This window comes from Macrosteles quadrilineatus, unplaced genomic scaffold (assembly GCF_028750875.1).
Source record: "Macrosteles quadrilineatus isolate MER2022 unplaced genomic scaffold, UCM_ALF_1.0 Scaffold_1__1_contigs__length_201487025, whole genome shotgun sequence".
Classification (NCBI taxonomy): Eukaryota; Metazoa; Arthropoda; class Insecta; order Hemiptera; family Cicadellidae; genus Macrosteles; species Macrosteles quadrilineatus.
The window spans coordinates 133,992,193-134,007,763 of NW_026542594.1; the positions used below are offsets into that span (position 1 = coordinate 133,992,193).

At 32.1% G+C, this 15,571-nt stretch overlaps 1 protein-coding gene across 1 annotated transcript; it reads left to right on the forward strand.

The window, feature by feature from the left end:
- Nucleotides 1-5,869: 5,869 nt before the first annotated feature.
- LOC129000774 (uncharacterized) lies at nucleotides 5,870-6,250 on the forward strand. Its single transcript, XM_054427772.1, has one exon. The coding sequence runs from the start codon at nucleotides 5,870-5,872 to the stop codon at nucleotides 6,248-6,250; it is 381 nt and encodes a 126-aa protein (XP_054283747.1).
- Nucleotides 6,251-15,571: the final 9,321 nt, after the last annotated feature.

Sequence of the window (15,571 nt, forward strand, 5' to 3'; positions counted from 1 at the left end):
CACCCTATTTCCCACTCCCTATTCCAATTCCATATCCTATTATTTTTTAACCTTATAATTTTTTAATGCTACAGTACCTATTTGATATCATAGAACTAACTTGTGTAGTTAAACCGCTGACAAAATTATTTTATTCTTTTTAAATATGAATACTCTTAAGGTTAACATAGTTAACCTTACTTTATCAACATCCGAAAGATTAAAGTAGTGTACTCCAGAGCCACTGGGGTGAAACCCGAAAGGATTTTTGAGATAGAGAATGCGTCTACATGTTAATTGGAAATGTGAGCTATCATCAGACCAAATTTCAGCCCAATCCAACCATATTTTTTGCGTTTACTTGTCACAAACATCCATACATACATCCCAGCTTTCTCACTTATAATATTAGTAGGATAAGCTATTGAACACTCACTTGGTTGAGGAAGAAATATGTTTTAAAATTCAGTTATTAATAAGACATATCTTGTGATACATATTTCACTTAGTTAGATATTTTGTATAGTTATATTCTATTATTCCTTTATGATCTGAGGAAATATAGTAAAAGCAAAAACAATTTATTCAGAAATGTTTTTGTAACAACTGGTTGGAAGTTGTAACTTACTCGTATGGTAAAAATCATAGAAAGAAAGAATAGCGTTTGTGATCGTCGAGTTAGATGGCTACACTCAACAGAACGGAGGCATCCGATACTCATTTAGCTTCAAGGAGTCAACAATTTCGAAGTCATATTTGGCTCATGGCTAAGCCATACTCTTCGGATGGATTTATTTTAATTATTTTGTTTTCCAAAACTCATTTACATTCTATCGTCTAAAAACCTATTTTATTTACACAATTTTAAGTTTAGCATTCATTATTGCCATTACCATTGCCAGAATTGTATTAGACCGGATTTATATTTATAGACTCATTGTCCATTATCCATTGTCTGTTATGATACACAAATTCAGAAACAGTGGCTTACTGAGGGTGGGGTAATTTCTATGTGTTGATGTTGTTTCTACACGTTGTTTGAACAGTGACAAGCGAGTCCAGAAGGACTGGAAGTGGTTTACATTATAAAGGATGTATTTTAGTGTAGTCTGTTTATTGGTGGAGTCTCAGACCACAGGCTAACCACATAAGTGCCCAAACACTTTATTTATCGTTGTAAAATGTTGGAAGTCATAAAAAACTCATAATAGTAAATACCCACGCCACAGCAAACCTGCAGACTAAGCGAATTTCCATTTGCCTGATTGGATTTACACTAAAATGTCTCCTTAAAAATATCACATTTATTCCCTATTTAAATAGAATCAGTTTAACACATACTTAGGTTTGCTGCAACAGGGAGGGTAAAAGTGTTTTTTATTTAAAATGTTAATAGTTAGTAAAAAATAAAAACATTTTCCAAATTTGGGCAAAATATGTTAATAATCAAGCAAACTACAACAGTTTACTTATTCTCCATAAGAATAACATGGGAATTTTAAATTAAAAATTTTTTGGAATTTTCTCCCTAACCATGAGGCGCATTATAACGCTTCAATATACTAAATTATTTAATTTTTTAAGCTCTACAAAATAGTTTGGAAAGAAATTGAAAAATTTTATGTTTTTTGGGTCAAAAATTGGAGAAACCCATTTTTATCCCATAAAAGCCCCTATAAACCCCCGTTCCCATGGTCCGATCATGCTGGTTCGTGAACTCGTTTGAATAAACGTAGGTTTACACGTTTGTACCAAATTTCATCAAAATCGGATCATTTTTGCTCGAGTTATCGCGCTAACGGACACACACACACATATATATATATATATATATATAAATATATATATATATAAATATATACATATATATATTTATATATATATTAATTTGAACGGATGGTGTTTTTGGCCTCAAGGGACCTCAAAACGAAAAAAAAATTGGTCCTGGGTCCAGGTCTTACCATGAGTACTACGGTAATAGCTTATTCCCTATATGGGAAATTCGCTAAAAGTAAAGTTTAGGTTCAAGCAGGTATCTGAATCTTGCGCATTAGGAACAAAGATTTGAATGATTGTATAGCAGTTTCAAAGGTCATCCATTTTCCTTTGATAATAGTAGTACGATTTAAATGTGTTATTTACAAGTCGTATATTTATCAAAGCACTGTATGAAAATTCCTTAAAAAATTACTCGTCTCATACTATTGTAAGCAAAACATTTGTGACGTAAGTGTGTATATGAATAATTATAATATTAGAACCTTTGGGTATAAGCACGTTGATAGACATTGCAATAAAATAATTGCCGTTACTAACAATACATTACAGTAAGCTAAAAGCTCAAATGTCATATAGTTTTGATTTATAATATAGCCGTGGTGAACAATGACATTGTATTCCAATCTATCAGTATTCAGGCAGGTATTTGCTCATCACTAACAAAACACGTTTCATCACTAGTACTGTGAACTCACCATCAATACAGTGGTACTGTAAAGCCGACAACTGAGTTATGCGGCCTACCTATATTATGTATTGGCTTTCATGGCCCATCAAACGTCCTGGCCAAACCGATGTTGATGGGAGTGGATTTAGTCATTAAAATACAACTTTGAACCCCCTTGAATTAGTATACTTAGTCGTTTACTTTTACTTACATTATTCAAAAACCAGTCAAAATCGTGTTAGTTTGTATAAGATTAATAAGGGCACATCCAAACTAATTATTTCGAATGACCGTAGGTTTGCTTTTTTACTAATACATTGTTTACGTTACAACAATAAGTACTCAACCCATCCTAACTTTGTGTTTATTGCACAAATGACAAACAGTAACAGAAATTCTGGTGTGACCAAAAACAGTTGATATCAATCAGTTTTTACTCTAGGCTCGGTGAATATATTATCTGTGCGCAATGCGGCGTACCTGAATCTAAAACCGTAAATACAGCTGAGTTATTAAAGTTTTTATTTTTACTGAGCAACTTTGCTGTGTGACCCTGTAAATTTTGAAAGGAGTTGAGTAATTCTAACCAACATAGCTCGCTTAGTTTATGTATATTTAAAACTTTTTTTAGTATGTTTAAAAGTGCTGTTTTAGAAAGCTGTGTTTATATTAAAGTAACCAACTCAGTGTACCGTCAAATGTTAAACAATTCGAAATACCTTAACAGAACCTAACATGTAACAACTCTTAATGTCAATACTCTTATACGACCTGTAAAACACGTTGGTTACCATTTGTTTCTATTCACGTCAATATTAAAACCTAAAATTGATTTAGCTTATTTCAACTATTGATTTACTAAAATTACTGAATGAAGAGTAAACACGGTTGAGCAAACAGTTAAGCTAAATCCCGTTATAGAGTATATTCGCTTTTCATTTACAACTGTGTGCATTAATAAATGTGATGTAATAGTATTATTCATCTATTATATTTCAAATGTATGAAATGATTTCTATTGTAGGTGTTCTTATAGAACTTCATTCACTTACATGATACTAATGCGTGTAATTGAACATATATTGGAGAGGTATCAATATATAAGTAATTCATATTTAGTGTCTTTGTAGTGCCATATATTTGTATAAGTTATTAGAAAACAAACATATTTTTGAAGAAAATCATGCAGTATTTTTATCTCAGTCAGTTGACTAAACATTCTCCAATATATTGTTTACACATAAAAAAGAAATCCAGAGGGACGTTTTCCTGATCGTAAATAACTGGTTACTAATTAAAACGTCGATACAGTAAAAATTAATTGATCTTGTTTGTACTGGATTCAATAGGGTATCAAGTGGGTTCTTATATTTAGTATATGCAGTGTATTTACTCAGTCAAGCATGTATATCGTGAACTTGACTTCAATCATTGTAATTATTGAGCATCGCCAAGTGATTTGTTTACCATATCGTTATCGCTATGTATGTAGGACGTTGATAGTCATGCAAATATTATTTACTCAAAGTATGTGATAATTCCTTAAACATTTTCAATTCCAAAACAGTTTTGATTGTGTTATCTCCTCTATGATTGCCTTACTAAAACTCTTTTTAAGTAGGCCTACTTAGATTACACCACATGAACTTGTAAGGAAACTGAAAACCTCAATTAAGAAGAGGGTGTCCAACATTTTAATGAATCTTTCGTGATTTGTGATTGGAGATTTAATTCAGTACCTTGGCTAAAGAATATGAATCAGAGTTTTAATAATTTGTACTGAAAACAATACACACAACATACACAATCATGTTAATTTATACGAAACGTGAAATGTGTTAATTTACATTTATTTGAACTATGTTGTAATTTAGCATGATCCGATTGTAGTAACGGTGGTTTGAGTTGGGGTGTTATGGGGGCAAAAACTGGATTTTAACATTTTTGGCCCTAAAAACGTAACATTTTGCAATTTCTCACCAAACCATTTTGTAGAGCGTTAAAAAGTAATAATTTTACTACATAAAAGTAATGATGTTAACGATAACGGAGAAAATTTTAAAAATTGTAGATTATTTATTCTTGTGTTATTTTAAAGGAAAAAAATAAACTGTTAATGTTAGCCTTTTTATGGATACATTTTAATTAAATCTAACAAACCTAAGTACTCATCTCAAGTAATTTTATTTAAATAGGAATTGAATCAGACAGTACTCATTACAAAGGATTATTTCAGTGGAAATCCAGCCATGTCAATGGAAATTCGCTTAGTTTGCATGTTTGCTGCGGCTGGGGAATTTATTCTTACTATTTGACATATAATTACTGTACGTAAATTATTTATTTACTTTTGTATAGAATACATGCTTAAAAAGAGAGATACTGGACTTTTTATCTCCAGTATAGCCGTATACAGGACATACAATAACATGTGTTAAAATGTTTTACTTTTGACATGTATTAGAGGATATAAACTTCGATTGTAAAACCAATATTACTCCTGTTAATGAGTCTAATTGGATTGTTAACGCTTTTGAGTGTTACAATATGACACAATATTACACGATTGTTTCGGTTGTCTCTGCTGTTGTGTTACCAAGCCATATTAGCAGTGATAATAACACGAGGAAAGCTGTCAGGTGTATGATATACTCTGTGCTATGAAATTACCATTGTGTTAATGTGTTTCATAATAAATAAACGGTATCAACAATCTGACCCATACTTTCTCCCATGAGCTTGTCAATAACCTTTATCATGGGTAAGCGGTGGGAGTAACTATGATATTTTATAAGTAAAAAATCACAAAAGTTTCAATATCTTTTTGAACAGTAATTGTTACAACAATAGGAGGTAGCACTATTTTGTTTAGAATTAAAAGGACCATAACAGATTAATTGTAAACAAAACCGGCTTATTTTCCAAAATCCAATTTTTGTTACTTTATGGGGTTTCTATGGGAAAATAACATAAGTTAGGCCTACAATAACTTTTGAACCGTATTTTTCACGGATATTGGATTTGTATAATTTTCTTCAGAATTTAAAGGACCACAACATACTACGGTAGTTTTAATCGAAACTGGCCTTTTTTCCAAAACCCAATTTTCGTAATTTTATTTATTTACCACGGTAAAGTTTCTAATTTTACAATAATTGTGGAACCGTAAGTTTTATAGGAATGGGATTTGTATTATTTTGTTCAGAATGGACAGGACTATAATATACTTAATTTTTATCATCATTGTTTGGACCGTGTTTGAGGAAAGTCACAGCAGACGGAGGAGCAAAGGAAGATGTTAGGAGCCGCATTGGGAAAGCTAATGCAGCATTTATTCAGCTTTACCCAATATGGCGAAATAGAAATATTTCAATGAAAACCAAAATCCGCATCTTCAACACAAACGTCAAGTCTGTCCTTCTATATGCCAGTGAAACTTGGAAAATGGATCAGCGAAGTACTTCTCAGCTCCAGGTGTTTGTAAACAGGTGTCTCAGACGTATAATGAGAGTGTTCTGGCCAAACACTATATCAAATGAACAGCTTTGGGAGGCAACAGGGCAAACCAAGATCAGCCTAGAAATCAGAAGACGGAAGTGGAGGTGGCTGGGTCACACTCTTCGGAAGACGGATGGTGCAATTGAAAAGAAGGCCCTGGAATGGAATCCCCAAGGGACAAGAAAGAGAGGAAGACCCTGTGACACCTGGAGGAGAACAATAATGAAGGAAGCCTCGAGTGTCGGGAGGACCTGGGGTCAACTGAGGGATCTGGCGCAAGACAGGGATGGATGGCGAGCTCTTCTCGATGCCCTATGCTCCCGCTAAGGAGCGACAGGAAATAAGTCAAGTCAAGTGTTTGAGGAAATCCGATCTTTTCGTTATTTTACGGGGTTTAATGGAAAAATCACATATTAAAAAAAACAATTTTAGAAAATGAAAAAAACCTGGAGATACCATGGATTAGTACCTACATACCAACTTCATCAAAATCAGACCACAGGGGTAGTCTGTAGCTCTCTACGCATACAGACATCCACACGGACAGACATCACTTCAAAAACCACTTTTTTGGGTTCAGGGGGACCCAAAACGGATATATCCACGCAAAAGTTTTGACGAAAACAATACTTTCTCCATTGGGGGAGAAAGTAAAAAGGTGTGTTTCATTCCACGCTTCAATATTTCTGTTACCATAATTTAACTGTAGCTGTTACTGGAAGCAGCACTGAGATCAGTAAAAACACTATTACCCCTAATGTATTGATGATGGCCTAAATTAATGATAATTACAGGAGCTTGAAATAATTTACTTGATGTCAGTGAAACTAACGTCATTTATTTTATCACATTTTTACATAATGACTTATGATTTCATACTATTAAAGTTTAGTTGCATTTTGGAGTGAAGATTCTTTACAATTATTAACAAGCAGTCTAAAGAGGAGGAATTCATTTTTTATGATCTTAAAAAAATACATGCACTTTAATATTTAAAACTTAAAAATATTGTACAACAGTGTTTGTTATGCAATAGAAGGGGAACTAAGTATAACGTAGTTCAAGTTTTATGGAACAACATATATTCTGCATTTTACGATTTAGAGTAGGGCCTATAAGGGAAAACACCCTCTGATGGCCATAATGAATTTGATTTTCCATTGACCTAATACTATTAATATTACTATCAGTTGCGATGGTTGTGTATTTCAACCCAAATATAAACACTGCAGGATGAGTGTAGAATTGTGCGAGATGATCTGTGTAGCTTTTGTTACTGACCAGCTGTTTCATTAGCCAGGACTATTAATAAATTATTATGATATCCTTATATATAATACGTGAAGGCGATTTCTACAAAACACTACTCCTCCGTTAATAATGGACGGATTTTTACAAACGACGTGTCAAAGTAAAGTATTTTTTGTGTAGACGCCCCCTTTCACCAATTCCTGTAATAAAAATCCTCGGGCTTTGCCCCACAGGCCATCAAAGTTGGATTTTCTCCCATAAGATTAACATGGGGGGGGGGGGAATTTAAATATTTAATTGGAAACTTTGTCCCCACTAATTTGAGAGAACGGCTGGGCGTAGAAACTTGGTAGAGGTGTCCAAAGAAAGGTCTTGGTCTGTAGATGAGTATCAAAAGAAAAAACTAAGCAAAATCCCTTAGGGCTCTGCCCCAGAAGCCTTTAAAGATCCCTCCACAGAGTTGTTTACATTTTGGCCATGAATAATACTTTTTAATTAAACAGCTGTTCATTTTTAAATTGTATTTCAAACAACACACATTTATTGGGAGTTACTGAATTCTACCAAATAAGTATTTGCAATGTTATTTTCTGATTTTGAAATTGATTTTCTTCTTTATCATGTCATGTTTTGCAATATAACGTTCCTTTACGAAATCAGTGGAAAATCCTTTTATCACAGCAATTCTTAAATTATTTCTTATTGAACAATCTTATATCTATTGCACGGGTTGGTATCTGCCTTTTTCACCACTTTTGCCTACATTTTATCATATTATTCTACACATCAAATACTTATGTAGAAATATCTGCTCTTATCGTGCCTAATAAAATCCAATCAAAGAAACCTTGCCTAAAATGGTACCCATCTTGACAAATTATTTGCACCTGCCTATATTACGGACTTTGGCACACTGGGTTGGTAACATTATTGAAAATAACACGACATTTTGGCTGTAAAATACGGTATAAAGAGAAAATACTATTTAAGAAGCTCCTGTCATGACAGAAAGGTCATATTCCTTTTAAAGTAGATTATATAATCCTTTATAAGATACGTTGATTAACAATATGTAAACGCAATATATACGTAACAGCTAATTTACAGTATTTTTGCTTTTTGGAAATGTCCCATTGCTATGTTATTTGCATTATTTGTTGCCAATGAAGCCTCAAGACCATATGAACTAGGAGGCTCCTTACAAGTTCAAGAATAAAAGCCAACTTCACTTCAAGTATTCCACTACTGTACACCTAACATTCCGTAGAGAGATTATATTGACAACTTTATGTTATTGATAAGGCTGAGGCAACTAACTGACATCCCCCATGTCAAAGAATTCCAGCTTTAACAGGAACCCCACAATCAATTTCTCAAAACGATGCTAGAGGGTTCATTCATTGGCACAGAAGTACGATATGAACTGACGCGACGTGACGAAGGAAAAATCAAACTTACAATGTAACGGATATAACTCCCTTTGAAGTTAGAATATGTCTTCCCAAAAATATTTTTTTTTGAAATAAAATCATATTACGCTGAAGAAATCACAGAAGTGTTTAACTACAAAAGATCCACCAATACGATTTTAATACTATTTAAAGGTTCTTCCAAAGGAAGAGATACCATATAACATACTAATAATAACTCCGATGACGTATGGTATGGGGAATATTTTATTCATTGAATGATCAACCAAATTTGGCAACTAACGCAATTCGGTATCATAATTTTTTTACACTTATTATTCTTTAAACAATGCTAAATGCTCAAAATATGTATATTTCACCCAATTTATCGCAGTTAGATGAATTAACGTAAGCCTTGAAAGTAACCGTCGATTTCGACGGGTTTCACCTAGTTTACTTTAAGAGTTATTATTATTATTATTATTTTTTTTTTTTGAGACGTGGGGATAATGCTTGTGTTATTATTATAACGCAAATATTACCTAACTATAACAATAAAATAATTATCGTATCATTATTAATTATTATTATTATCGTTATTAGATGATCAAGGACAGCTGGGTCCAGGTTTGAACCATCAAATGTTACTATAATCTCTCAGGATCGAACGGGTGGTCTTCGAATTATCAGGCAAGCACTATGACCAATTATCAACCAAGCTATATTTGCCATCATTGCTATGGTAGACTATTATCTAAGAACCATAAAAACAGTAAAATAGAGCAAATTATATACGAGTAGATTGGTCACATCTGATACTAGTTTGGCAGCAAGTCAAATGTCCCACTCACATTGTGCTCATGATTTTAGTTCAATCTCCAGGCTTTGATGTTGCACGTGACAAGCTGTTTCATATGTTTCTCTATTAGCAAATTACATAGTTGGAAAATCAAAAATTGATATGAGAAATAGCTATCCTGCAGACTAAGTGGATTTCCATTAATCTGGATGGCTTTAATGAAAATATTTCCTTAAAATAGTCAGATTTTTTTCTATTCAAATTACATTAATTTTAATGAGAACTTAGGTTTGCTGTAGAGGGAATAAAATAGTATTAAAAGGGTAATAAAATTTGTTTTTATTGAAATTCAATAGCTTAGAATGAAATAAACAAATTAGCCAAATGTGATTAAATTGTATCCCTAAAATGCCAAACTGCAACAGTTATACGAATATCCTATTAATTTTTAATTTATATTTGATCGCCACGTCATTTGGCGTACTACAGTGATTCAATGTACTAAATATTTATTTTTTCTATGCATACAAAATAGTTATTAATATATAGCCAAAATAGGAAACACCAATTTTGATCTTTTTAAATCCGATTATTTAAGTAACGATGTGGGTTAGCGATGCAATATTGCTGCGAGCCAGTGGTTTAGGTCCTACATCATGCTAAGGTCCACCTACCTTTAATATAATATATGCCTCAGGCAATGATAAACCCATCTGCGTTTTCTCCCATCAATAAAAGTGTGACGTATATTATAAAAAAAATACTATTAAGACTAATATGCTACAACTGAAAGGAACGAAATATTAACGAATTACAAGAATTTGAAACAGTTGATCTGACAAATTAAAAACTAAATTACATATGCAAGTAGTTTTTCTATGATTAATAAAGCTGTACTAACTTTTTCTGTTATCCTCTTGAATTTTAAATATGCATGCTGTATAAAACCAAATTAAGACAATCGTAAACAGACGTATTAAGTTCATGGTGGCAGGGGCGTCTCACGAAAAAAATATTGGGAGGGGGAGGGGAAATACTTTGAATTTTCCAACTATTTTACGCAGATTATCCATCTATATTAATCGTATTTCCCAACTATATTACACATATTTCCCAACTACAGTATATTACTTGAATTCTTCAACTATATTATTCAGATTTATCAACTAAAATTAAGTTTAGGAAAAGGATATTTTACCTTTAAATCCTATTTTTGGCTGACGTACACAAATATCAAGAAAATGAAGGTTTCTTTCGCATTATTGGTTCGACTTTCAATCTTCAATGTTGATTGTGTCTTAAGTGTCTCAACAAATTTTCACACTGTAGGTCTACTGATCAATAATACATTTAGTTTTCAGCCTGTTAAAATCAATTTATAATAAAAACAATAAACAATTATGCCTCTTCAAGCGCATCTCGGAAAGAATTTTTCATATAAAGCCTTGAATTACTGTGTACTACGCATATGTTACATAACGTACCATACTGAAAATAAGAAATTGCCAAAACTTGTTTTACTTCAATTAATAGTTCATAAAGGTGAATGTCTGCTTAATTTGAAAATAAACTTTTAGGTTGAAGGTTTAACTACAGTTTCAATTTTCGCAAAATCCTAACTCATCCCAAAATTTCCCAAATTTTACACTTTTCAAAGATGATTGCTGGTGATTGCAGCAACGATGATACTGCATGATACTGCTTGATGGTGATTGCATGACACGACGTCTATAATAGACTGTTGCCATACGTTTACCCCTTACTGTTATGTGGCATCCTCAGTGGCTAGACTAAAAACAGACAATCAGTCTCAATAGATGCCACTTCACGTTTAGTCTAGCCACTGAGGACGTCACTTAAAAGTAAGGGCGACAAAATGGTATATTAGTGACGACGCGGTTCACGCCCAAAACACCATATTATAGTACAGGTAAAATAATACAAAAACACTCCATATAAACAACAAAATTTGTACATTCATGAAATTTCACCCATGAATTACTAATAATATGAGAAATGAAGATCCGATGAGTCCCCAAAATTTTGGGCGTCCTAAGGCCCTTTTTTGGGGCCCAATTTGATCCGAAGGGCCCTTGTTCGTGAATAATTTTGTTTGTACGTTTAAGGTCAAGTGAGGTGTGGTTTTCGATGGTTTTAGTTATTTTAAATCGATTGGGACTAGTTGTAAGTGTATTAAACCACTCCATACAGGGTTTTTCGAAATGTAATTACTTTTTACGATATTTAAACATTTATTCATAAAGTAATAAAATTAGTTTCCTCCATGCTCTATATAAAAGGGAATTATTGAAAATAACTGTAATTCTTTACTATATAAGACGGAAGGATCACAAGGAGTAAGAGGAAATATTAAATACCCCCGTCACAGCAAACCTGCAGACCTAGCGAATTTCCGTTTTACTTAATTTCCGGATCTTCATTTCTCATATTATTAGTAACTCACAGGTGAAATTAATGAATGTACAAATTTTGTTGTTTATAAAACCCTATTATACCTGTAATAATCGTGAACTGTCATGATACAGGCCACGAGAGCCTACGTATTACACCTTCGTGTTTTTCGTTAGCGACTACATAAAACAATCATCATAGTACTAAAAACAAATACTAAAAACAAACATCTTAATAAACTATAGACAATCTAAAACGACGGCTAAAGTTTTAAATGTTGTTGAATGAACTAAAATTGTTGTGCACATTTCCAATTGTAATCTTTATTAGGGATTTAAACAATGTTAGAAAATGTATTGAAAAATAATTTTAAAACTTGCCTTTTTTATTGGGGTTTGTGAAACCTCACTTAAAAACAGTATTTTTTTGAACAAATAAAACTGTATTAAAAGTGTTGATTAGAATATTGACCATGAAATAAACATGGAAAATCAAAATCATACCAAAATAATAAAATCTTTGTATCAGGCCACCCAACATCGACATTTCAACTCAATTTCTTCTACAAAATGTAATTTAAGTTTCTGAATTTCTAGTCATAAATGGCCGATTCATGGTTTTTAATTCCTTCGACCTTAGTTCAATGGTTTTATAAGCAAACGTTTAGCTGTAAGTAGCCCTGGTAACGCAATCACGAAATATAAGGCTTGAACTTTAAGTAGTAGTTTGAAATTGATTTGATTTGAAAAATTAAGTTACATGCAAAGAAACAGTTATTCTAATTTGTTTTTGAAAACTAAAACTGTTTGTTTAATCAATTATTTAATTGCATTTCCTTTGTAAAAAGTCATATTAACTTGTCTTGTTACTTTAACTTTCAGCTATTTAGTTATTGAGGAGCACTTAAAACTTTGTTCGTCTTGGAACATCCACGAGCTTAAAAGCTCTCGTTGTCTGGACTAATTAGCTAAACAGTGCCAGTTAACTAATGAAAAAGTAACATTATTTAATACAATTATTGCAGTTGCACGTGGTGTGTAGTGTAAGAATATGAAACAAGTATTCGTACTTCTTCGGCTGTTGGACAAACATTTACCTCGCAAAGTTGTGAAAAGATACTGTGACTAAAATTGTTCAATTGTTAATTGTGCTCAATTGTTCAAAGCTCAATTGAAGATCTACAGGATTATTATACTTTCCTTTACACGACCAAAATTTCCAAAGGCTTACATGATTGTTAGTTGTCAGTTTTCAGTGTACCCACATTACTCGTTAGAATAAACTTGTAGTTTATTGTCAAATTAATTGTAGATAGTAGTATGACGGGTTTTGTTAAATTGAAACACTCGCAAGCTTTTAAACGATAAATAAACAGCTACGTTTAGTGTATAGCCACTTGTTTCCAACCCTTGAGCTGTTAAATGAGAATCTGTCTCTGACAGTGTAACTGCTCTCATGACAGAATAAACTGCTTTTTAACATCAAGAATGAATTTGACTGTTAACGTTCTTGATAGATTATACTTTTAAAACATCTCACGAGATATACCTATTACCGTATGTTCATGGTAAGCCAAGGTATGAAAATTTATATTTAAAATTATAAAAAAGTTTATTTCAACAGTTATTTATATTAACTGATACAATCAATCAAACAGTAAAATAACGATTAGTAAAGATAAATTGAAATATGAGCCGCAGTAGAGTCGATTCCAAAGATTTCTTAGACGAGTTAATAATTTTGACTAATATTAATGTATGTATATTTCCATAACCTTAGAAATTCAGTGTTTTCTTTTTGGTATCGGTATCCGATTGAAATGTTCAAATACGAATCATTGGTGAAGAGTAGTAGAGAATTTCATTAACATGGTTTAGGTATTATGGTTGTATATTTATTGTGCCCTGATATTGTCCCTTGGGTAGTGTTTGCTCAAATATTAGATCGAGATCTATAAAATGTCCATTTATATAATGCATCCTGGTATTACTTTGAATAGCCCTGGGAGAAAATTGAGCAAACTTATTTTTAATCAGAGGCAACATTCTAATCTTCAGAAAATTTGGGATTTAAGGGTCCAGTTATCACCATTCTTTTGTCATTTTGGTTAACCATGTAAAGGAAACCAATGTCAAACGTTTATACTCATCGTCATATGAGTAATAAAATAAAGTAATTTAATTGACAATTTATATTATCATAGTAGTACTGATGAAACGTATAATAAAGTGAGAAATGTTAAATATTTCATACATTAATGTACATTTATTTTGTACATATAAAGTGTAATCTTCTATCTTTGTGATGTGTGTGACGATGTTGGTATAGCTGGCAAAAGGCCAATGAAATAAAAAAAATTGCTGTATTATTTTTGTAAATCTATTTAAAACCATTATTACCAATTCTTCATGAATATTTGAGGTGTGTTTTGTTTTTGGCTAGTATAGACATTGTCGGTGCGATTTGGACATTAGACAGAGCACTCAAAACTTTGTTCATTTAACACCAGCTGAGGACTTAAATGTTCTCATTGTCCGAACTATTTAACCAAATTCTACTAACCAATTTTTGTTTTATATTCGTTTAAAATACTTTGTATTTATATTTAAAGGCTTGCGTAAAATAATTAATTTTAGTTGCATAATATACCTTTTCTAAGTTTTCAAAATTATATTGTACCTAATTATCAAATTAAAACCACGTCGTTGATTCTCAACCATTGCTAGTTTGCAAACTACTTTGATTACACGTGGAGTTATACGTTACTTTTGTTCCAACAAATTCAAATTGTTGTATCTTGGGTTATCGTGACCAGTACAACACAAAAACACACTCAATAATATTAATATGTTTGTTTGTGTGTTATACTATAATCACGATAACCCAATACACAGCAATTCGGTACTGACTAAATCAATATCAATTATAAAATCATTTACTTTATTTGTTTCATATAACGATAGGAATAAACGTTTAATATTGGGTTCCTTTACATGGTTAGCCCAAAAAAATATACATTTACTGAGATAAATATTATTTTATTTGCTGTTTGTGTAACAACTTTGAAAACTTTGGTATTCTCCGTGATGCTGAAGTGTAATGGACCGTAAGAGGCCAAGGTATAACAAGGTTTGGCGTCCTAATCTGATACTGAGAGTCCCATCCACACTTTTAGTATTGGATAGGAAAATTCCGTTCATAAATAAAACTGCATGCTGTATAAATAAATTCGCACTTCATTGGCTTTCAGCTATCAAACGTTCTAAGATATGCAGCGCCAACATAATATTTAACAATATCATAAAATATATTGGCTGTAGCACAAGTAATTTACCTGCGGAATCCATAAAGTTTGTTGGTGTAAACACTATTGTTCTATTGTTTACCAGTATTATGCGTTTAAAATGGCGAGAAATCCCTTTATGACGTATTTCGTTTATCAGAATTTATAAAAAGGAGTAACGTATGTAGTAATGGTAGTAAACAATTAAGATGATACAATTACAGGGTATTGACAAATTTATTGACTATTAGCTAATGTTTGGAATAGTTCTATAAAATCTCGAAGAATAATGGTTTGTCATTAATGGTTATTAATGTAAGTAATTGCATTTGGAGAAATTAATACTTTTTTATAAAGATTATCGAGGCTCAACAACCAAGTGTACATTCCAGCTGGGTAATTACAGTTGACATTATATCCCCAAGGTGTCCCCAATTATTTATACAACATTTAATTAGTGTATGTGAAGTCAAATAATACTGGAAAATGCATAT